Raw genomic sequence first — 24,926 nt, 5'->3', positions numbered from 1 at the left:
AGAGAAGGAAATGACATCTCTGAGGCCACTCTGCTGGTTGGTGGCAAAGCAGAACTCCAGTCTCCCAGAACAGACCAAGGCTGGGAGGCAGTGACTCCCAGATTGAATACATAGATGAGTTTATTGAAAGGTTCAAATTCATAGAGACAGAGAGAAGAAATGGGTCTAATAAGATGAAAAGACCCCTGTCCCAGGATATTTTTGGGTAAGAGAAAAAGGGGCAGAGATGTCACCAGCATATACCCTGATAATCTAGTGTAAAGACACAATCCCAAATGCAAACTATTTTTTAGAAGAGTCCAAGATACTATCTGTGCAGCTACGGGAAAGGTCATCTCAAATAACTAAGGGTCAGAAGTTAGACAGCCAACCAAGAGTGAGTAAAAGAAGTGCTCCAATTTTTCAAATTGTCAGGTTTATATAATGGCACTGAGCGGAGTGGTTCCTACAGCTATTGTCCTTGTTTTAATAATCAGTTAAAGATCATCCCCGGGCAAGAAAGTACACCAAGAGGACAAGCAGTCTCCGAAGGAATATGAAGAAAGCGTAAGACCCAGGTTTTCACCAAAGATGAGGAACATCAAGGACGTAGCAGAGGGTCTAGCACAGAGCTAAGGACTAACACGTAAATGTTAGCTGCTAGTAGTAGCAGTTGGAGAGTAGCAGTACTAGTAATAGAAAGTGAGGTCTTTCCTCAAAGCCAGTCTCCAACTTGTGGCCAAAAAAACCCAAACTCAGTTCACTGTGATCTAAACTGCTTCTGAATGATGAGGGCAGACTCTGTCCTCAACCTCTTATTGACACCACCTTCAACAGCTGCCGTGCTCTATTCTGTTAACAGGTAGCCTAACTCACTCCAGAAGAGGTGGCTGGAGTAGAGAAATATGGGGTGGGGGTGCTGGGAGGGCCTGTCTGTGCTCTTTGTCCTAAGCCATGTGCAGGAAGCACATGGACCATCTCCAGCCCTGAAGAACTTCCCTTCACCACCGACCCCATGCCAGCCCACCTCGGTCTCCTTCAGCCAGCAGAAGTCTACCGGGAACCAACCACCAAGACAAAATCACCAGCCCACCTGTCACCTGCCACATGTTGTTCCGCCTTCCTTCAGTCCCTACACATACCAGCCCACAGATACCCCCCCAGACCTGGCTAACTGGCTTAAAAGGGGCAGCATTAGGAAGAAACTGAGGAGGGGACAAAGCTTGATGGCTCCATTTTCCACCCTCCGCTCCCACACACTTAGGCCTCTCTACTCCCTGCTGGTCTTTCCTTCCCTCTTTCCTAGGATTGCTAGAATGATTTGTTCTGAACAGCGACAGGTTTATAGGTTAGCCGACACCTCCGCTCTGTGGAATTTTAATTAACTTCTCCCATCGTCAGTATGCTAAGGAACGGGGTCTCCATTCTCTGGGGTCAGCAATGTGTTTCAGGTCCTGCTATATCAGCCGTCAAATTGAAGAATTAATGACGTGGCTAATCGGCTCTAATTCTTTAGGAAGAAAAAAATTTGAAAGCGAGTTGTGGAAGGGGGCAGGAGGAGGGGTGCAAGCTCCATGGGGTGAGGAGAAGGGGAAGGGGATTGAGCAAAGAGGGGAACTGACTCTCTCATAAAACAAGTGACTGACTTGAACCCAGTATTTCAGGGTAGCAGCCCTACAGTTTTCCCATTGATCATCTGGATGGGGAGTGAAGGGGAAAGAAGTGGGGAAGATCCTAGGTAAATACTGTGACACAGCAGGTGCAGGACAGGGCATCTATGTACCCTGCCGGGGAGGAGAGAGGCTCTGTCTTGGTCCAAGAAAGCAGAATTAGGATGCAAAGCTCGTTCGTTTATAAAGCTAGAGAAATACCAGTCAGGCCAAAGGGTAGGGGAAAGCCACCATCAAAAATTTGGCACTTCTGCTACAACAGTCAACGAATCTACTCCACATACCTGTCTTTGGATGAGGGCCCAATGGGACATAGGCCCCAAGCCTCTCCTGATGACTCAACTCCATAAGGGATACTCCAGAAGACATTTTCCAAGGGGAACAAACCACTGGTGTGAGTTGTGAGAGCTGGTTGGCTGGTGCTATCACCTCCTAGGGGTACTGAGAGGTCTCTACTTTGGGAATGATCTGAAAGGGCATCTGCTCCAGAAGGGACACTCTTGTCACAGCTGGACTCAGTTACATTCTAACACAGTATCTTTTCCTTTACTTTCCTGGGGCTAGATGCTTAGAAAGTTAGCCCTTAGAAGGTTATCTCAACCCCATGCATATATGAAGTGAGCTTCAGCTCTCAGGTCTCTGGAGGATTTCCAAAATCTCCGGGAGAATAGCTCAAAGTAACCTAGAACACACAGGTGGAAGACTTCCTAGCCCACCTGACCTTGTAAAATAAAAGCATTATTAGATGGGACAAAATCATATCCAAAAACGTCTCCCTTACCTGAGTAATGGGCTGATAGCAATGGACCAGACTCGGTCTTCAGTCTGGATGGTGTGTAAGCACTGCCCGAGCCGACCTGAGGCCAAAGGCCATACCTAGAAACAGGAGAGGAAATGCTCGTATTGGCATTGCCTGGGATGGGGATGGGGACAGGAAAGATGCACCAGGTGGGGTGACTGTCCCTACGGGGGTGGGGAAACGGAGAATTCTTTCTGTCCTGTATACACAGAGATCAGGGTACCAGCAGAAGGGCCTCTACAGCTTCTGGCTAGCCTACACCCGTTAGACCCTGGTTCCCAGTCCTAACCACCCTTTTTAACTTCCACCCGATAGCCCTTACTTACCAGCCAATTTTACACCCAGGAAATCAGAAGTTCCACATTCCTCAGCTGAGACTTGACTGGGACAGTGAGTAGATGGGGCTCAGCTCTCTTAGCAACCTCCCCATGTTTGTGGATTTCCCTTTCTACTATCTCTCACCAAGATTTTACTTTGGGGAGGTAGAAGTGGGGGGAGGAAGATCAAGGCACAGTATGGGAGGCTAGAGACAGAATTAGAGAGGAACAAAAAGAAAGACGCAAGAGAAGGAAAGAATGGGAGAAGAAGAGAGACTTCAAAGTAGGAAGGTGGTGTGTTGTTGTTTGTTTGTTGATAAAGCCCAGGATCCAATGCTATTCATGTCAGCAGGGAATTTAGCACCTAGTGTCACCAAAAGTAGCAGAAAAGCTTAACTCTTTTAAGCTTCCATATCTTCTACAGGTTAAAAATATTGTTTGGAGCACATTATCTGGTCCCTATCAGTCAGGAATGTACATTAGCAGCCACTCTGGGCTTAACTCTAATCAACACTCACAGAGCCCTCTCAGCAGCCAGTGCATTTAGAAATCTCCCATTAAGCATGCGGCCCCCATACCTTACCCTACCCCAGATGACACACACAGGGAAATAAGCCTCTAACCAAACAGAAAGGAAACCTCAAACATACAGGGCTGTCCCCAGACAGCAGCCAAGGTGGGATCCTGAGGCAGCCAGAGGGATCAATGACCTCTCAAGGTCCCTGCAGTGCTATAAGGGGAACACACAAGTCAGTCAGGACCTTAGATGGAAGAACTTTCAGGAAACATTCCTTGAGTTTAAGGGGTAAGTAATGGAAGGGGGGGGGAGTCCTGCCTTCTTAGGGTCACATGATATCTCTACCCTATAAAAGGAGAAAGTGTTTTTAGATTTTGTGTGCATGATGGGGGGAGGAGGGTATGAGTTACTTTTTCTAACATAAAGAAAAGAAAATAAATTTAACAAGTTCCTGAATGGGGACAGGCAGTAAACAAAGGTAAATACCACGACTTTCCTGATGTGCCATGATTCTGGCTGATTCATCTGGATCTGCAGTCAGGCCACTTTGACAGTAACTGGATGCACTTCTTTTTTTTTTAATCTTTTTATTTTTCTTTTCTTTTTTAAAAATTAGTTTTATGTGTACAAAACAATGTAATAGTTAGACATTTACACCCCTCACAAAGTGGTAACTCCCCTCCCCCTGGATGCACTTCTAATGTCCTCTTTCAGACAGCCCCAGATTGGAAGAGAGGGCTACTTTTTCCCTGAGCAAACTCCCTGCATGGGTGGTGGGAGACACTAACGACTCTGATTACAAAATCTATGGAGACAGCCCTCGGCCTGAATTCACTAGTGCCCTCCAGGGAATGGGCTGGTGGATTCCTAGATTGTGCAAACCACAGAACAAGCTTCCTGGTCTCCAGGAGGGGCCTAGGAAGCACACTGCCAATTCTGAACATCATCTGGGGAAAGTGGCCCTCTTTCCCCGGCCCAGCAGCACACCATCTACCAGAAACATGAGTATCAAAAAAGAGCCATACCTGGAGAAGATATAACTCAGTGGGAATGGACATTTATACAGTCCTTTTAAAAAGCAGTTGGCTGGAGTGGCTGGTTACCTCACTTGGTTAGAGCACGGTGCTGATAACACCAAGATGGCCAGTTAGATCCCTGCCTGGGCCACTGTGAGCTGCGCCCTCCTTAAAAAAAAATAAGTAAAAATAAAAGTAAAAAGCAGTTGGCGATATGAATCAAGACCCTTAAAATGACCAAAGCCTTCGACTCGGTAATTCTATTGCTGAGACTCTATCCTAAAAAAATAATCCTAAAATGAAGAAAAACATAAAAATATCCTCTGCAGCCTGCAGCAGCAGAAAAAGCACACATGGGCTTTGGAATCAGACAAATCTGGGTTGGGTTGAACCCTAGTTGTTACTTATTATCTCTGATCTTACAAATGTTTCATAATTTCTCAGCCTCAATTTCCTCATGTATAAAATGGGAAATAATACCTATCTTTCAAGGTTGCAGTGTGGAAAAGTGAAGATATGTGTAAAGTACCCAGCACAGTAGCACAGTGTTTGTTAGCTATTAGGCATCGATAACGGTAGTTCTTAATGCTATAGGAAAAAAAATAACTACAAACATCTACCAATAGGAAAAATAGTGACTAAATTATGGTAAGTCCTTTGTGAAGCCATTAAAGATGACACAAATAATTTGTAATAATAATGGAAAACCTTATAAAATAAAGTATATTGGTATCTAAAATATATTATGAGCATTATTATGTGGGGAAAAATTATCCTAAAGGATGAACGAGAAAATGAACCAATGTAAAGTGCTTAGCACAACGCCTGGTTTCATGCTATATTGTTACAGAACAAACAAGCAAACCTATGCATTGAAAAGTAACTAAAAGAAGAAAAAAAAACCAAGTTCAAATGTTCCCTCTTCATAAAGTCTCCCCTTCCAAGCCAGATGTGATCCCTCCACCCTCTGAACTTTCCCTGTCCCTAGCGCCTTACCCTGCAGTCTTTGGCCACTTCAAATCACCTCACAGCCAGTGCACGCATGTCTCAGCTCCCCTTAAGGAGAGAGACTGTATCTTTGTCCCCTTTGAAGAGCCCAAGTGCCTTGTCGGCACATATCAGAATGAATGAAAGAACAGAGAAAAAGGAAGAAATGAAGGGCTGATCAGTACTGGCCCAGGCCCACCAAGAACGTAAGCTACCATCCTGTCACATCTCAGGATGGGGCCAGCCCCACTAAAGCACCGAGAGGCACCCAAGCTAAGTTACAGTACATTTGAAACTAGGGTTGGGGGAGGGGAAGGAAGAGGATTTTTCTGGGCAGTCCCTTGCTCAGAAGTCTTACAAAGAAAATGTTTGAGTTCCCTTTACCCCTATGAAACAAATATCTTTCCTAAAACACAGTACATATTTGGGGAACTCCACCAAACAGGCTATAGATGTTTACAGGCAAACATGACTGCTCTTAAATAAGTTCAGATGTATTAGAAGCCTGAAGAAGCAGCTGTGGAATTGCCACTGAAAAGAAATGGAAAGTCAGTTATAAAAGACTGACTGTGGGTAATGCAGAAATGGGCCAGGGGGATGAAGGTGGCTACGTGCAAAGACACCCGTGGAGAGGAAGGAACTGAAGCAGCCTCCAATAGCCAACACAGAGGAGCTAGCCTGGAGGTCACTGGGGAGCCCCAAACAAATAACTAGCTTTCTGAAGCTGAAGAACCAGCAGGGAGAATTCTGTCACTGACTAAAAGAAGTCCTCAAAAAGAACGGAATATACTACAGTGACAATTTCAGGATTAAATAGTACCTATTTCAATGCTTTTAAGACACTAAGTCACTAAATAGGGTTGAGTCAGTACTTAAAACATGAAACTAACCCATAGTCCAGATAAAATTGTTATCATTCTTTGACTGTAGGCAGTCCATACCTGAATTGCTACCTGTGGTCATAAAGCTTAGTTTTATACTGCTCGGGGTGTCAGGGTACAGAGAATAGGACAGAAGAAAGAGATGTCACTGAAAAAGAAGAACCTGGGGAAGTTTGAATCCATGACAAGAAGAAGCCATAATGAGATGGGACTATCTAGGTCACACACGCCACAAAAGGTGTCTATGCAAATTGACTTCTGAGCAGAACAGCAAGTTAAGGCCAGTCTCTTTGCAAGGAATGGCACAAAGACAGTGATCAATCAGAATTCTGAAGTAAGTATGGGCTATGGGAAGCAGGTGATAGGAAATTCCGTTTCCACGTTGGTGGAAAAGATTCTCTGGATTTCTCAGGTTCCCTGTGCTGGTGAGCATGTCTCTGATAAAATACAAAGTGTAAGGAAGAAAACAGCAAAGGGAGGAGAAACTTCCATAAATAGAAAGGAACATATTTAGCTCTTTTGATATAAATTGGCGACATTTTTCCATGAAGGAGTAGTCACCAGAGGGCACACGGAGTCAGAAAAGTTAGTGAGTAAAGCCTGCAACTTCCCTCTTCTGAGTCCTCTCCTGTGTGTCTTAGAGACACATGCTGCCATGAACAAGCATTTTGCTTCTGTTATCACTATGGAGTCTCCAAATGCTGGGAAACAGACAAGCAAGATGCTACTGGGCCTCCGGTACTATCAACTGAATCATCAGCTAAGTTCCCACAGCAGCCCCAAAGGACCAGGCATATGTTGGGCTGCTGGATACAGGGATGGAGAAAGTTCTTCTCTAGCTCATGGGTAGGAGCCTATTTGACCTAGACATGGATGAACTGAGTCCACAAAGCAGGGGTCACACTACTTATCAGCCTCATTCTGCTAGGTCTTGTCAGATGTCTGACTGTAGACCAGGCAATTTGGCAATGACACAACAAACAACACCCTTCTCTTGCCGTCTTTCTACTGCTTACAGACCACATCACTCTCCAGAGAAGCAGTAAAAACACATTTTAATTATCAGCCTGATTGCTTATAAACAAGGTGGTGAAAAATTAACCTCCCTAAACAGAGAGCAAGCAAAAAGAGGGAGATTTTAAAATAAAATATTGGGGTCAGAACTCAACCCACAAACTTGAGGAAATTCAGCTCAGGGAGGAAAAGCTGGCCAGGCCCTCTGTTTTTGAGTTCATGCCACATTTCAAGTGAGTGGCAAGCTTCCCAGCCACTGTCCACTCCTTTCCCAGGCCAGCTGGCAGGGACACAACCTGGCATGGCAAGCTGCATGCCAGAGGCACATAAGTGAGTCCTTTATTGTGTCGTTCCCTCCCGCCCCCACCCAATGCTCTCAGCCAATCCCAAGACTCAAGGCCCTACCCACCCTCTCCCACCCTACTCCCTATAGAGAGAAGGGAATAACAGTATGTAAGGGGGTGACCACCTCACCTTGGCTGTCCTGTCCCTGGAGCCACTCACAATGATGCCCCCTTTGCAATCCACACAGTTCACCTCCTGTTCATGAGCTGAGTACTTGACAGTGAAGGTGCTATGAATCTTATGAACGCCAATCTTCCCATCTCTAGGAGAGAAATAAGGAGCTCACTCCCAATAGCCAAATATTCTCTCTGTAGGAAGTGAACAAGTCTACAGAAACAGCCCAAGTCTCCAATGACATCCAAATTTGCTAAGCTTTAGGCAATTCAGTCCAATAAGGTTCCAAGCTTCTAGATACCTTTACTTGGGGCTGAACAGAGCTGAGAGACAAAACAAATTTCCCCCTTGAGAGTATCAAGATCAGCTTCACTTTTCATTAAAGGCTCTTCTTGTTTTCCTTCTTCAGCTAACCCTATTAAGTGCCTTTGGTAAATCTCTCTGCTTTAAATGGAAAAAAAACCACTATTCCTTCTACTAGTCTCCCTCCTCATCCCTTTGGAATTGAGATGGAAAAGTCAGAGGCAGACAGAAGGTCCCTGAAGAATCCTAAGGAAGAGGGTGGAAGGAGAAACGTGCAGCACTTACCCTCCTGCACTGATAATATGCGAGTTGGCCAGCACAAAGTGGCAAACGTCCTCATCATGCCCAGCAAAGACTCCCAGGGGCTGACGGTTCAAGCTGGCACCATCTGGGCGGAACTGATAGGCCAGGATGAAATTGGCCTGGGATATGTACAGAGAATCACCCTCTAGCTGCATCCAGGGCATCTGACTGTAGAGATGGAAAACAAAGTTTAACAATCATCATGACACAGCATGAAAACTCGACTCCAATCCTTGGAGAAGCTGACTAATCCCCAACTTAGCCAGGATGACCTGCAAGGCTAAGTCTATACCTCACCCACTCCTTCAAAATTACCTACACTTAGGCTACCTTCAGAAAACTACAGTGATTGAGTTTAGTGGTGACCTAATCTTCTTCGGACAATCTAAAAGAGAGTCATAATTAAAAGACCAATTAAATATCACTTTTAATTGAAGAATGCTTAAGAATTGGGTTAGTGGGTAGGCAGAGCTTCGAAAATGCAATGATTGAGGGGTGGAGAGGGGCAAAAAGACACCTTCTACTCTGGTGAAGTAATTTTCTTTCATCTGTGTCCTCACTGATTTGATTCAAGGTTCCAAGACTCCCATAAATGCCTCTTTCCCAGTAGATTAGTTAGGGTATGATAGAGAGAAGAGTGAGCCCAAGGAAGCCCCATTCCCTTGTCCTATTAGAGCAAGGGGCCATTTATAAGTGAAAGGAATAAAGCCATTTAGGAAAGGATGCTAATGTACTGATTAGCTACCTAGATCCTCATAGGGGATATCTACATTTCTGTAGTAGAGGGTACGTGTGGCAATGGAAAAACACAGCCCCAGGACAGTCCACTATAGTTCAGGGACTAGAGAGAAATAGTCAGCTCTCATAGGCAGCTGATGAAAGAAATCCACAAATAGTTAAAGATGCCATCTACAATCTGGCAGGAGGAAAAAAGGTTAGAAGTCACAGACCAGTTCTATGGCATGGATTGAGCCTTAAGAAGAAAGACTTCCAGACACCAGGCTCTCTGGTGGGGACTAAGCCCCTTTCCCAAAGTAGACACCCCAGCAGCCTGTCCGACTCCACACAGGGGTCCTGGAGCTACAAGGTCCCAAGCAAAGCACCGGGACAACTGATTCATCCCCATTTACAGAGACACCATCTCCCACTGCCAAGCCTGTCTGAGCAAACTGGGCTGTGTTTCTTCCCCAGACTCCTTAATACAAGCGTCATGGGAATGTGGAAAAGTTCTGCAAATTGACTTGACGGGCCATTAAATGCAGCTTGGACTTTGTAGTAACTGAGTTTCTGCTCATGAGGTTTTTACAAGTGTGTGCATATATTATATGGAACATGTGTAGAGTGTGTATAGATGCCTGCATTCTCACTCATTATGCACACTCTTCTTCAACATCCCCTTGCACAAGTTTGTGGCACACTCAAGTAGGCAGCAGGCAGAGGGGTCTGGAATTCATGTGTTTAGAGCCATCTGGTAAACAGCCATTGCCTAGGACAAGAAACCAGGTTCATGCCAGGTGAACAGTGGAGAATCCCAGGGCAGCCTGGTAACTGTTTAGTGTGTTTATTTGCCAAACTGCTTGAAGCCAGCCCAAAAAGACACCAAGGACAAAACCTTGATAGAAAAATAAACTTTATTTTCTGGTGTTAAAAGGCATAAGTGGGAAGGAGAGAGGAAAGTCCTTCCTTGTAAAGAACCATGTTTCTCCCCTGTAGCTTCTTTACCATTATCACCACCGCATAATTCACGGCAACCAATGTCAGTAAAACCAGCAGAAATGGGACACAAGCAAAACAGAAAGGGTCATCAGATGAAGAAGCCTGCCTGTGTCTATCAGCGCAGGCACAGGTCAACCTGGAATGAGGAATCATGATGTGCCCTATCCATTCCAACCGATCAACAAGGAGCACTTTTTTGATAAGGAGTCAAAAAATAACTGTGAAATCATTTAGCATTGATGAAGCATAAAATTTATGGTATTGGCAGTGCCAAAGCCATTATCTAAATTTCCTGGCACTTTTTCTAAGCTCTACCTCCTATAACAGATATAGCCAAACCTTTAGATTCTATTTTGCCTTTTAATAAAGTAGAGGAGAGGGCTATAGGAAGCCAAGAGTGAAGGTGTAACTCCCTAGAGTAGAAGATTTAAAGAAAAATAACTGTAAAACAAGATGGGTTGAAATACTGGCTTCATTTATTTCTTCTGATGAGGTGTATTAACAATGGTTACCTCTGAGTGGTAGGATTATAGCTTGCGTTTTATTTTCTTCTTCACACTTTTCTATAGTTTTCAATTTTCTAAAATAAACCCTTAGTTTTATAATCGTAAAAAATATGGAATTCATTAAAGTACACTTTTTTGTAATCCTCTTTTTAAATGTGAAAAAACGTTGTGCCTCTCATGCCCCCTTTGTGGCAGTTAAAGGATCACTAGGGCCATACCACCCAAGACAGGCACATTTACACTCCAGCTGGGACCAGATTTTTCACTTCCCAGCATGCTTTTCTATCCCAGATAACTTTTAAAAAGTCAAGAGGCTACTAACCTGCATCTCCACTTCATCAGAATCCCCTCTCGGCAGCGCCCCATCCTCCAGTTCTGAGACACCTTCACTCGTTCCTTCACTGGTACACTGGCCATCCTGTGTCCAGACAGAACAGATAATCCCATTACTGCAACTCACTGCCAACCAGAGAAAATTCCATGGGTTTACAAGTCAGGACACAGGAATATCCAGAATATATCTGGATATAAGTGAAGGGGTTAGGAGACAAAAAAGGGATAACTCTTCTTTCTTCATACTAGGATAACCAAGAAAACCAAGGAGAACAGCCTGTCCTTTTAAAGTGTCTATAGTGACACCAAAGCAACTTAATGGAGAAAGGATGACAAAGAGAGCTAGAACCACAGGAAAAAAAATGAACCCTGACCCCTATTTCACACCATACAGAAAAACTAAGTCAAAATGTGTCACAGACCTAGACATAAAGTCTGTTGATAAAACTGGGTATCAACAGAGCAAAAGACTGATTTAGATTACCATCTCATATCACAATACGATAAATTCCAAAGAAAGAGTGAATTTAAAAGTTTTTTAACTCGACGATTTTAAAGCACTTAAATTTTAAATATTGCATAGAAGAAAAAAGAGATTCAAATGAAAGCAACAGAGTGGGAGTTTTATACCTAAAAGTACCACAGGTACAAGTTTTATACCCAGAAGTTTTAGGGAACTGATAAAAATCTATCAGGATAACACCCTGTCTCCAATACCGTCATCCATATCCAACAGTGGATAAGAATAATTACGCAAGCATTTACAGGATAAAAGACTGGGGAAATATCCCCCAACAATAATAGTTTACAGACATGTACATTAAAACAATTATTAAAGTACCACCTCACATCTATTAAGTGGAAAAACCAGACACTAGCTTTGGTTTGATAGAAGGGTTTGGGTTTGGTTATATATTGCGAGCAGCACACTGGTACAGCCTTTCAGAAAGGAATTCTGTTGAGAAAAGTTGTTAAATGACAGCCTCAACCCAGCATCCCCACTTTGGCACTATATCACAAAGAAATAATTCAAAAGAAAAAATATTTTTACAAAGATATTTATAGTTGCAGCTATATATTAGAGCTAAAATCTGGAAATAGCCCAAATATCTGTCTGTAGGGGAAAATGGTATACTAATGCAATGGAATATATTGCCACAGAAATGACAAATGTGAGGACGGCAAAATATTTTGGAAATGACTATAGTAAGGAATGGTAATTTTAAAACTAAGTCAAATTTATAAAGGTAGAGGTGAGGAGACACTACATAAAATTACGTCTCCATAAATAACAGGTCAGAAGAGGTAAATAGATAGGTGCTTTAGGAAGAGAGCAATGTTTTCAATATATCCCACAAGTATTGATAGTTAGGTCTTTCAATTTACCTTTAACTAAATAGTAGATTAAATGAAGTTATGGAAAAGTACAGAATGCAGACTTAGGAAACTGGGATCCAAACCTGGTTATCTAACTTCTCTAATTGTCAATTTCTTCACCTATGAAATGAGGATAGTATTTCACCCAATCGTGGTGTTTCAATGATGACAACTAAAATGAAGTACAGTATAAGTTATAAATCACTACAAAAAGGTTAATTTTTACATAAACATAAATATATGTAGTGATTAATATCCATTAATGGTGTCATCTCTAAAGCTAATCCAATAATCATTTGTTTTTCTTCTAATTGAATTATAACTATTAGAAATTGTTCTTCTAATGTCAAACTTAGCACTATTTTCAGGCTGAATGATTAGGATTTGGGTGTACACAATGTTAAAGCTCAAATATATGACTGAGTTTATCCACTGGGTGAATGTGGGCCTTGGTTTCACATTACTAATAAGCAATCTATACTACCAGCTGGAAGAGAGCTGAGGACAGCAAAAGATAGTCAACAGGAAGGACCAAAAGTGAATTCTTAATGAAAATGATCAGACTCCACGTCAAACCTTATCTGTAAATTTCTCCCAGATATAAAAGAAGACGTTGTTTATAATTAACCTCTCTTCTTGAGTTAGGTCTAAGTTCAGAGATAAAAGTGAAACCAAAAATTGAATATTCTGGATCATAATAAAAATGAAACAAGGGGGAAATAATCAATATATTTCCTAAATTGGGTTAAGGACAACACTTTTCTCATCTCCCTGGTCACTTAACTGCCATTTGGTGACACTTTACTAAGGGTCAAAGCACTGCCCGGAGGGCCTGGTCACAACAGCAAGAAATTTTCAAAGTTGAACTTTAGAAGCCACTAGCAAACAGCAGGTGCAGGCGTCTTCTCCCAAGGTGAATACTGGCTCTAGGACTTCAAATCAAATTGGAACTTTTTAAAACCATTCCATTTAGCTTTCACTTGAGAAATAGTACCACTTTGTTAAAAGCAACTTAACTCAGCCTTTTCATCCCTGTTGTTCTCTCAGTCATCTCTGATGGTTTCCTAGCTGGTGTCCAAATTATATCTATATTCTTAGTGGCTTCGGTCTCTGAATAATCCTTTCTCTGAAAACAGGTATCCCTCCTTCCCTGTGGGGGCCTGTCATGGTCCAGTCAAAAGAGGTCAGAGGAACAAAGCAGCAGAAGTGCCTGAGGAGACAGGAGCTGGTGCCCCTGGGAATTCAGTAAGGACCCTTGTTCCCATCCTTGAAATGCTCTCTGGTTGGTTGTTTCTCCAACAGTTACCGGTGTAAAGTGGGGGTGCTCCCTCCAAAAATGATTGGTGCCCTGTAAATAAACCTCTTACATGGTTGTTAACGCACGGAGGAATCTCTAACCTGGCCTGTGGGCCTGGTGGAACTTCCATTTTCCCAGCCCTGCTTCTCTTGCCTCAGGCTCATTTTTCCACTTGGGCCCCCTCCCTCTCAGCTTTCCGGCACTTAGTCACCATTATAGTTTGACTGCATTCCTGGCCACATGACCTACTTTAAACAAAAACAACACAACATGTACCCACGGTAAGCTATCAGGCCCCTTAAAATCTTGGCAATAAGTGAGTCCAGAGGGACAGAAATTAATCTAGGCAGTTATCTAGAGTCCTCTTTCATTTCACCTCTCCTCACTCACACCCCAAACCAAAAGCAAATAAATAAACCTAGTTTGAAGAAAAATGGGCGGGGGGGGGGGGTAAATGAAGGGAAAACGTGGGTGTATCAGAGGTCTTAAACCTACAGTCTCTAAGATCAGAGAACTCCTGGATCACAAATCCATTTCCCTCCCTGCCCCGTCTTGAACTTTGATTCCCCTTGACGCCCCACTGCCGCCTACCTGCACGGCCGGCATGATCACCATCAGCATAACTTCCTGCTGACGCGGGGCTTAGAGGAGGGTATCTGTCCACAAGCGTAGGACAAAGCCATCCATCTCAAGGAGCACTGGGCTAAGGAGGGAAAACAGGGCTACGCCAAATGATGCGTGGGGGCTTGGAATTTTAACTTAATGCTGTCTCTGATTTCTTTCATCTTCTTGTTCTCCAGAAAGCAGGTTTCCCCCCATATTGTCTATAGCTACCATCTCGTTTACTAAAACTAAGAATTTGGCTTTAATGTACAAGTATTTAAACAGCCCCAAACAAGAAACTTCTAACTATTTATACTTAGTGACAGACTAAGTCCTCCAATGGCCTCAGTAGCAGTGGTCTAGAACTAAGGTTCAAAAAAAAAAAAATCAATGAAAAATCATTATATTATGTTAAATTGCTTACCCTTCTGGCCAGGGAACAGGGTGAAGTGAAATTGTAGGGAACATGGCAGCATGAGGACAGGATCATACACGAGATCACCCACATCTCCCTTGAAAGGCCTCCAAATGTCAACTCACCTTACTCATTCAATCTCTCCTTCATGGCTCCATACTACGTAGCTGAACTCCAGCCAAGTCCATCTCTTCTACATTCATTCTTGTACCCATACCCTCTCCTATATTGCCAGCACCAGCCTACCTTTGTCCTTGACAAATGCCTCCTTCCCTCTCCTGGGAAACTAGTCAATTCACTCATTTTTCAAGATCCAGCTTAAGCCTCTACTTCCCTGAATCCTCCAAACATTCCTCTTGCTCTCATATGAACCCTTAGACTGAAACTATCCTAAACCTAGGTTTGTTAGCTTGTCACAGCTATATGTCCTGTTTGTCTAATACAGTCATAAATTCCATAGAATTAAGATTTAAGCCTCTTACCATGTTTCCCTGAAAATAAGCCTTAGCATGATTTTTCAGGATGACATCCCTGAACATAAGCCCTAATGCGTCTTTTGGAGCAAACCTTAAAATAAGACCCGGTCTTATTTTCGGGGAAACACAGCAGTACTTCTAAAAGTGCATCTCAACCAGCATGCTCCAAGCTGTGCTATACTAGGAACCCTGAATAAGCATGCCATCAAATTCTAAACAATTTATAGAATTTATTTTCCTCCAACTAAAGATCCATGCTTTTATGAAGCTTTCTGTCAGACATGCCACTGAGCCACAAAGTGGCTGCAAGTAAGAGGAAGATTGCATTTCAGAGAAATAGATATGAACTTTACCTCAAAGGATGCAGTAACAGTTCTACTCAAATAGTACATGCCAGATAGTAAACAAGTAAATAGACAGGTTTTTCAACTTTCTGAAAGTTGCTTAAAAAAAAAAAGAAAAAAAGCATTCACCTTTAATCCCTTGATGTACTATCAAAAATTCTAACATTACACAAAGTATGTCTTAGACACAACAGATGAGAACCATGATCCTAGCATAATAGGTATTTTATAGCTACTGCTTAAACAAGTTCTTAAAAGTACAGTTCTCCCTTTGGCAAGTCACACTTTCAACAATATCTGTAGATTTTCAGGAGCCTGGACACACTACCTCCAAGGCCCTTCCTAAAAATGTATAACACACCACATCTTTAGGAATTCAACCAAGGCCTCCAAAATCCTTATGCTACAGAGGCTCCAGGGAAGGAATCTGAGCAGATAAAGTATCTTCATGTGGCACCCACGTGTCAAAGCTGTCCAACGCAGTTTCAGAAGCACTGGGCATAACCCTGATTCTTTACGTGAGCTTAGGGTTCATTCACATTCATTTCCTCCTATTGGTCAAGTTCTATATTTACAGAGCACTAGACCAGTGTGCATGTTCTGCAAGATGTTAGGGGATATTAAGCAGTAAAAAAAAAAAAAAGAATTTTATGATCAAAACATGTTTGGACTGTGCTGGATGAAACAAAGTTAAACACGTCTATCACTGGACATCTCAGGGCCTGAAATTGATCAACAGGCATTATGCATCCCCAAGACAGAGGATGTGGCTGGAGCACAGCATTTCCCACACTCATTTGATCACAGAAGCAGTTTTTCCAGAATCCCACAATACAAATTTCACAGAGGCTGGTCTAGCACTTTCTGAGAATAAACAACAGCAGGAAAGATGCCACTAATTTTTGTGAACACGCCATCCTCTAAGCGAGCCATGAATTGGGCACTAGCAAACTCAGAAGTGGACTTTGTTCTTATACCTTCAAAATGATTTCTCCCTGGGTTCCCCATCTGAAATGTGAGGAATTATCACACGACTCTGCTTCTCAGGGTTGCTCCTTACTGTTTTCAATCGTGCAACTATGTCCACATGAATTTCCAAAGCAGGTTCTCAGCCCAGGTGACCAAGCTTCCAAATCCCTGATGCCCTTGCAGCCTGGGTGAAGGGATGGCGAGAACATGAACCAGACACCACCCAGAAGGTTTTTACATCTCCAGTTCCTAGGCCATTATGATAAAGTCAAACTGCAGAAGATAAGTGATGAACGAGAGGGTCTCCTTTAGTAACCCACTGCTAGAGGAAGGCCTCTCTGAAGTACACACACCATTCGTATCTGAATCTTGACTCACCTTCTCAATGTGGAAAATTCTAAGGGAAAATTCAAAGAAACACAGGAGGTCAAAGCTGGAGCTACAGGGAAGAAAGAAAAAGAAGTACTGGAAGAAGACAGCACCCATTACAGAGCTAGTCAGCAGGGGAAATACTGTTCCTTTCAGTGAAACAGCTTTCCAGGAAAAGTATCTCAACATATTTACTATAAAACAATTTAATTTCCCTGTTCCATCACCTGCCACCCCATCCCCATCCCCCCCAAAAAGACCACAGATTGTGGATTTCCTCTCATTCTTGGCAGAGTTACCAGAAGAAATATAATACCCCCTTCGGACTGCTCCCAACAGCTGCTGGAACAAGAGGGGGAGCAAGGGGTAACCTTCCAAAGCCGCCTTTAAAAATGACCATTACCCCTGCCAAACCATGCAGCCAGTGAACATAGGACTTCTCTTTCTCTACTACTTAAAACAAGGGGAGACCCCCCAATGGCAATAGTGTCCCCTAGTCCAAAATACTTGCCTCCAATCCACCTGCTCTTCTCAACTTGACTCTAAGCTGAAACTTCTGTACAGTCAGCCACCACTCTAGTTCTTCTCTAACATGTATTTTCTGAAACAATCCTCTATTACTTCACAGGACTAGTATATTTTATTTGTTTGTTTAACTCACCAATTTGCAAAGTAGGGTTCTTATCAAACTCTATTCAGTGAAATTTCTTTATCTCTGTCCACCTCCCCAATACCCCGCCCCCCCGCCCCCCCCACACACACACCACATACATCTCCTTTCAGGTCAAGAGTTTTGAAAAGCAAAAGTCTAGGAACAAATTCAGCAATGGCTACACTATACCCTCGCCCTTCTCCCCTTCCCCCAAATCATCACACACTAAATGTGCTTCAGTTCTGCCTAGAAAAGCCCCATCACCAAGCAGCAGAGAGACTTCCATTTAGCCTTCAGCCTCTCAGCTGAGACCACCAACAAAGAAGTTCACAGATGTCAACTGGGGGCAGAGGCAATATCTCTCTTTGCTGAGGAGAAACTGGACAGAGCCTCCAGCATCATTCCCCAAAGGTGACAGCCGGGGTTGAGTGAAGACCGTGAAAACTGTACAAGAGCTGGGGGAGAAAATATAATGTAAGGAATGATGTGGAATCAGGGGCAGGAGAAGGCGGCGGGATGAACTGGCTGACCCCAAATGTCTTTTCCATCTCTAACTTCTATGATTCTTTGACCTCCAATTTTGTGCTGCGGACAAGGAATGGAAAGTCAACAGACATGGTGATGTTTTGAAAGAGCCTGGCAGTCTGCTCTTGTCATTTAGTGGCCTTTGCATGTATTTTTTAAGGTGTCTCCAAGCCCTGTCTTCATTTCACAGTTGTCACCTTTCTCAGCAATTTGAGCTCATGTCAAATACCAAAAAGAAGGAGAAGAAGAAAGAATGTACTGGCAATTAATTGTGGGCTAAAGAGGGGCAGGCACGGGGGCCCATTGGGTGGCCCAGACTTCCAGGGAGGGCAACGTGAACAGTTTGGATATAATGAAGAACTGAATCAAAGTGGAGACAAGATGGCCAAACCTCTAACAAGAGATAAATTCTTTCTCCAGACAGTCGCACACTTGGTTTTCAATACAGTTCAAGCATTTACATGACTCAGGATTCATAAACAATTCTTAATTAGTCCAACCAGCTTGCTTGTATGGATTACAACTGGAGTTCCATCTGAATCCTGTTCAAACCTGAGCAAGACTGCTGAATAGAAAGGCCTTTCCTCAAGAATAAACCAAATCTTTGGATTCTCAACCTCATCTGATGGTTGACACACCTGAAATAAATTGTGGAGCTTAGCAAAAATCTGTCTCTGTAGCTCCAAGTTGGGGGCGGGTTATGCCAATTTTCACTGAAAATTCAACACTGAATTTTCTTCTGATTTTTTCAAACACTGAATCTCATCTTAAATTTTCAAAATTTACTGGGGTCTGGTCTCAAGAAGAATCTACCTGTTCCATGGTTATGAGTCAGGACCAGAAACTAACCAATGAGAGTCAACCCAGAATTAAGGTTAAGTTGTCACACAAAAGTAATTATTTTCCATATCAAACACAAAAATATTATTTTTAAAAATCTATATGTTTCCTCAGTGGCCTCAATGTCAGTTTGTTTTCAACAGCTTAAGCACAATTTTTACCTCAGGTGAAGGTGTCAGACACAGAAAATTTAAAGTATGGAGTACTGAAATATTTTCGAGATCTCATTCCTGTATGAATTTTGCAGACTTTGGGTTTCTCCCTATTTCTGCCTTGAAAGCTAGGAAATTCATCCCTTACCATTCAAGTCTTACAAGACTGGTAAAGATGTAAGTAGCTTCTATATTCTCATAGCCTTGGGAGGAAAACACCTCTTCCTTTCTTGCAGTTTGCATTTGGAGGTACTAACTGCCCTAGACCATTTCCTGCTTCCACAGATGTATTATTTTATTTATTTTAAGCACGTAAACTGAACTCCACTTTTATTAACTCACAAAACCATTAAAAACAAGGCCTTTCCAAAATGGCTGAAGATAACATCCATATATGAAAACTTGCAATTAACTGGAGAAAAAGTAAGTGACTCTCCTCCCTAGGTAAGGCAGGAGGGTGAAGGGGAAAGCCGAAGCTACTTTAAGTTGCTAATTGTTTTCTGAAAATCACTGTTTAGGCCTTAAATGTAACCAGTCAGCAATGCCTTCTCTGTTCAGAGTTAGGAAACTTTATGCTTTCTGAGCCCCAAAAATGCTCTTAGGCACAATCATTTTAAAACAAACAAACACACTCTGCCTATCTGTGTCCATCTCACCACTCTGGACGTTAATCATCACTGAAATAGATACCCCCGGCCCCCAGCCTCAAAGAGCTCCCAGCCCACAAGACCCTGTCTGAGGAATGAATGTACATGCCAGGGCAAACACCTCCGCGTCTTACACCCTAAACACCTATTGTTAGTTCTAGGCAAATCTATCACAGGCAAATGCACGAGAGCACCCAGCTATTGCTCAAAGGATATTTAAAATAAAATTCAAGTTTGAAAACATGTAGGACTTAATTAGGGAGGAAGAGGATTAAGTAAGCTTTCTTTAACATAAGACTGGCAGAAGTACTTTTTAAAAAACAGATTTACATACTAAAATTTTTTTTTTCTTTTCATTCTTTGCTCTTGTTAATTTTCAGTATCAGAATTTGCAGATAGCACCTTTGCTCTTCTGACTGTCATACTGTCTAACTACGTGCACTTAGCCTCTGTTAGAAACTGACAAATTTCACTGTTTTGTTCTTGAAGGCTGAACTAAGTTAGCTTTCCTGCTATTCTTTAGGGAAAACTTAAAAGATTGCTATATGAAACATTTCCTTGATTTTTATATTAAAGATATTTCTATTCCCCCAGGCTTCATAAAACCTTCAAACAAAACTGATTTTAAACCAGATGACTGATTCAAAGTGTCTTTGTGTCTGCTTCTAAAAAAAAGTTCAGGATACCTACCAGTGTTCACTGTTTGGGCAAGAGGCCTAAAGGGAAGCAAATTATTTGTTTGTGGTTTTAAAGTGGCCAAAATGCCTTCAAGCACACATATAAGACCATTAACAAATCACAAGGAACCAAAGCAGTTCATCTTACTCAACAAAGCTATGATCAGTTAGGAACAGCCAAACTGAATGGGACTTGCCCTGAGCCGGAAGGTCAGTAAACCTTAGCAGTTTGTGTTTCTGAGAATCAAGAGGCTCTTCAGCAGGGAGTGCAGACCCTAAGCCCACAGGTTCTGCTGTCATGTTTTCAAAAACATTCAGGACAGGTGAAAGAAACTAAGCAGTGTGTGTTTTCCCCCATCTTCTGTCTTTAGGCAGCATCTCCAAGTCAAACCATCTCTACTTTTGCTCTACACAGACTGACTAGAGAAGCTAAGCAATGAAAAAGTTCCATTCGACCACAGTTTGAATGCCTACTATGTGCTGAACCCTGTGCTAGCACTTACACACTATTACATTTAAGCCTCATTTTACTAGGTATGTTATTCCCATTCTTTAAGATGATAAAACTCTGGTGCAGTGAGGTTGTGTGGCTTCTGATAAAATGAAGTTTTGTGTCATACTTATAAATATTTATTCCACTGTCCAGTCTGCAGTTCATTAGCCCAAAGCATGAACTACAGCTCTGCCACTATCCAAGAAGCCATAGTCTCACTGAACTTTGGGCCCTGGTGCCTTGATACCCTAAGAGGACTGGGGTACGTGCTGTCTACTTCCAGGGATGACAACCACCTCTCTTGGTGGCTTATCACATCTCTGCAGCTGTCCAGAAACAGACCACAATAGTAAACACTCTCTCCACCTGCTCTAACACACATAACTTCTCCCCTTAACTCAGAAAACACGAGCAGTGACCCTGCTCTTTATCAAGTGCTGTGGTAAAACAACTTCACTAGGTCAGATACCTCATCCTAGGACACAAACAAGAAATCAAAACACACATGGCTAATAAATAATAAAGTCATATCACTTTGCAGTCTCAAAGCACTTTATACTATAAACTCATTTTTATTTTGTTGTTATTATCGCTTATAGAACATACACTCAGTCCCATTATCTCTTTTAGAGCACTTGAAAAGGAAAGAAAAACAAACATCAAGTCTTCCATTCATTCATTCAATTACTATAAAGAGAGAGGGAAAGCCAACGTTGGCACCTTGGCTGGCTGGGGCTCCAGTCATTTTAGCTAACTTCTCTTACAGGTCAACTGGTATGTTCTCTAAAGAGTTTTTCTTATAAGAAATGAGGGAAACAAGCCTACATGCCCCCCCCCAAAAAAAAACCCCAAAATCCCAAAGAATCATTAGCATTGACAACAAAATCATACTAGAATTAATACAAGTTAAACAAAATGATCAGGTTAAAAATTTACAAAAGATTATAGTAATCTTGTACATCATTAATAAGACCTAGCTGGAGATTACATTAATAATGAAAACAAAATGTATAATATATTTAGGAATACTTATGAAAAAGTATAACAACAGATATGTGGGAGCTTTATAGTGAAAACCACAGAAACTTTTGAAAAGACAGAATTTTTTGCTTAGAGGGTTGAGTGGAAGTAGGGACATCTCACACACACACAAAATCCAACAAGGATATAAAGCCTAACAGATACTACATTCTATCAAAAAGCAACAATATTTAAAATAGCATGGAAATGGAAAAATATGTCAGTGGAACAAAATGAAGAGTTCAGATATATATCCTATATGTATACATACATATATACACATATGTAAAGTTAATATTTGGCAATGTAAGCATTCTAAAACAAAGGGAAAGATAAGAATAATTTAACAAAAGATGTAGTGATAACTAGGTAGCTGGTTAGAAAAAAAAAGTGATATTGATGAAAGTGTTAACTATTAAAAAAATCAAATTACAAGAAAATCAGCAGATATTCAAAGAGGTTTATCAGGTCTGCAAAGAAACTATAAATTTCTCAGATTTGGGGGAAAAAAGAAAATAAATCATAAAAGACTGACAGATTCTGATATATTTAAATGTAAAACTTCTATAAGCTAAAAATAAAAACCTAGGAAAAATACTTGCATCAAAGATGACAAACTAGAGCCTAATATCTATGACCCATAAGTATTCCAAATTTATAAGAATAACATCAAGGCCCCAATAATAAATGGGCAAAGACTAGGAACAATCTCACAGGTGAAACAAACACATGGGGAAATATTTATCCTAGTCAATGGTAAAATAAATGAAAAATAACTAAACTTTGAGATATCATTAGATATCCACTAAAACAGCAAAAATATTTAAAATTCTCAGTGAAATTGATTTAATCATTCATTGCTGGTGCCATAGTAACATGGTATATCTTTACAAACCATACCCTTTGATCCAACAATGCCAATCTTGAGAATTTATCCTTAGTAACTAATTCAAAAAGACATATGTGCTATATGGCATGTGACATATCTCAATCAAGCTGTTGCCCAAAAATGCATTAAATTATTCATTTGTTATCTGTAATAGCAAAAAGCTGGACATAACATAAACCTTTAATATTAGAGGAATGTTTGTCATCTCATTATGGTACAGCCCACATTTATTATGTACCTATTCTGTTAGGATCAGTAAGATAGCAACAAAGAACTTTGGGACAAAGAAATGTGCAACTGAAAAGTAATTCTAAAAAATGAATAGTTCTCTGGAGGGGGTGGCAGTATAGCTTTTCATGTTTTAAAACAACTTTCTTTAATGTTATACTGTATCAGAACTACCTTTTTTTTTAACCCAAACTGGATAGAGTTGGATGCAATCTGAAAGCTTTTACTCCCTCAAGTCCACACATTTTCCCTTTTACTTAACAGTTTAAGTGGCTCAGGAAAGTTTTTCATTCACAGGTTCAGACCAGGAACTGGACAAATTGCAATACCATGTCTTTGTATATACAGCCTAGACCTAATCCAGCTCCCTGCCATCAGCGGACACCCTTTTTTGTGTCGTTTTGCCTGTTATCATCAAGTCATAAGCTATAGTTGACACTAAAACCAAGGGCCTTCTTTTCAGGTCTGAGCCCTTTTCTCCATATTCGATTGTATCTGAGCCCCGAAACCTAACAATCTTTAGAAGGTGAAAGGATGAATGTCCACAAAACGTTCGGATATATCACACAGTGGACACAGATCCTAGACCTGGACCGAGGAGGCCTCCAAAGCCACAGCCCAGCCGGGCTCCTCTCGGGCTGAGGGACTCAGGGAGTCAACGTCTGGGAAAAGACAATTAAAAGCTGAAGGGAATGCTTAAGATGGCTAATTGTGAGGAGCCGCCCACGGGGAGGGTGCAGACTGAGGGATGCTTTTGGGAAGGCTCCTCGGATGGGGGCCTCGGGGAGAAGGGCGTTCCAGGAGGGGTCTCGGCGGAGGCCAGGTTTGGGCCTCGGAATTCGGGGTGCGACACTGCCCCAGGCTGACCAGGCCGCGGCGCCCCGCCCTTTCCCGGGACGCGGGCAGGCCCGGGGCAGGGAGCGGGCGGGCGAGCGGGCGCTTACAGGTCGGTGCCGAGCCGCGTGAAGCCGGAGTTGAGCGAGGCCCGGGCTATCCGGCGCCAGAGCAGGTCGCAGCTGGTGAAGCGCCGCAGCCAGCGGCACACCTGAGCCAGGCGGCCGAGGGCCCGCATGTCCAGGTAGGAACAGATGAGCAGCAGCAGCTCCTCCGGCAGGCGCCAGAGCGCGGGCCCAGCAGCGGGGCGGCCGGCCGACTCTCGAGCCGCCGCCTCCTCCTTCTCGACTTCCGCCGCCATGGCCGTCCCTGCTCCCGCGGTGCGGCCCCGGGCCTGACCCACTCGTCCCTGTGCTCTCCCTGGCCTTGCGTCCTCCCGCCGCCCAGTCCTGACCCTCCATTCCTCCTTCCTCCCATCGTCTCTTCCTTTGGCCTCCTTCCCCGCCTCTGAGCTCCCTTCATCGCCCCTTGTGAACCTTCTCGCCCCTTCCTCCACGCTTCCGCCACCCTCTCCTTCCTCCCCCGGGCCTGCCCTCGCTCCCGCCTCGATTCCCAGCCCCGCTGCCTCCTTCGCCTTTTGCGGCTCCGGCTTCCCTTCCGCCCCGCTTCCTCTTCCGCCTTGCCCTGCTCCTGCTTTTCCCTTCCCCTTCCTTCGCTTCCCCCTCGCGACCCTCCCTTCCTGCAGTTTCCTCGCCTCCCCGCTCTCGCCCTCGCCTGGTCCGCCGTTCCCGGAGGGCCCCAAGTGGCCCCGGCTGCCCATGAGCGGCCGCGGGGCCGGCCCGACGCGGAGCCCAGCCGGAGCTGCCGCCGCCGCCGCCGCCCCCGCCCCGGGAGGAGGCGACACCATGTCGGACCGGGTCACATGGGGCGGCGCGGGCCGAAGCCTGGGCCCGCCCCTCACACCCGCGGCCGTGGAGCGGCTTCGGGGTGCGGGCCGGGAGAGCGGTCCTCCCTCCACTATCCTGTGGGCCGCCCGGAGCGTTTGGTGCAAGCACATGCATTCATTCGTTTAGCATGTGACACCCGCTAAGAGCCTGGCCAAAGGCCGCAAGAGCAGCTTCCGCCTTCGAGTAGCTTCTACTCAGAGCCCCTGTCCTCAAGAAGCAACCACTTGGATGGCCTGCCCCCCACCCCCCTAGCCCTCCTCTTCCTCGGATGATGCCTCCTTTCCACAGGCCCCATGAACTGCCGTCTTAGAAATTGACATATTTCTTAGCCCAGGTGTTCACACAGAGTATGAACCACGGTCCTGGCAAAGA

The 24,926-nt window shown here is 43.3% G+C and overlaps 1 protein-coding gene across 4 annotated transcripts in view; it reads right to left on the bottom strand.

Moving 5' to 3' along the window:
* Positions 1-24,626, bottom strand: part of FBXW4 (F-box and WD repeat domain containing 4) — a 74,613-nt gene extending 49,987 nt beyond the window's left edge. Inside the window, exons 1-5 of one of the 4 annotated variants that reach the window (XR_012498447.1) lie at positions 23,718-24,626; positions 10,790-10,885; positions 8,228-8,413; positions 7,655-7,787; positions 2,431-2,525 (exon numbers count right to left, since the gene is read on the bottom strand). Coding sequence is in view for 3 of the 4 variants with exons in the window: in XM_074339152.1 (XP_074195253.1) it covers positions 2,431-2,525; positions 7,655-7,787; positions 8,228-8,413; positions 10,790-10,885; positions 23,718-24,514 (1,307 nt within the window). In the remaining variant the exon portion in view is untranslated. The remainder of the gene's footprint in view (positions 1-2,430; positions 2,526-7,654; positions 7,788-8,227; positions 8,414-10,789; positions 10,886-23,717) is intronic. The other 3 variants (XM_074339152.1, XM_019724958.2, XM_019724959.2) reach the window with 3 other exon arrangements.
* Between the last annotated feature and the right edge of the window lie 300 nt (positions 24,627-24,926).

This window comes from Rhinolophus sinicus, linkage group LG07, assembly GCF_036562045.2.
Source record: "Rhinolophus sinicus isolate RSC01 linkage group LG07, ASM3656204v1, whole genome shotgun sequence".
NCBI classification, from domain to species: domain Eukaryota; kingdom Metazoa; phylum Chordata; class Mammalia; order Chiroptera; family Rhinolophidae; genus Rhinolophus; species Rhinolophus sinicus.
Note: the sequence above shows the minus strand (reverse complement) of the source record. Positions and strands in the feature narration are given on the sequence as shown.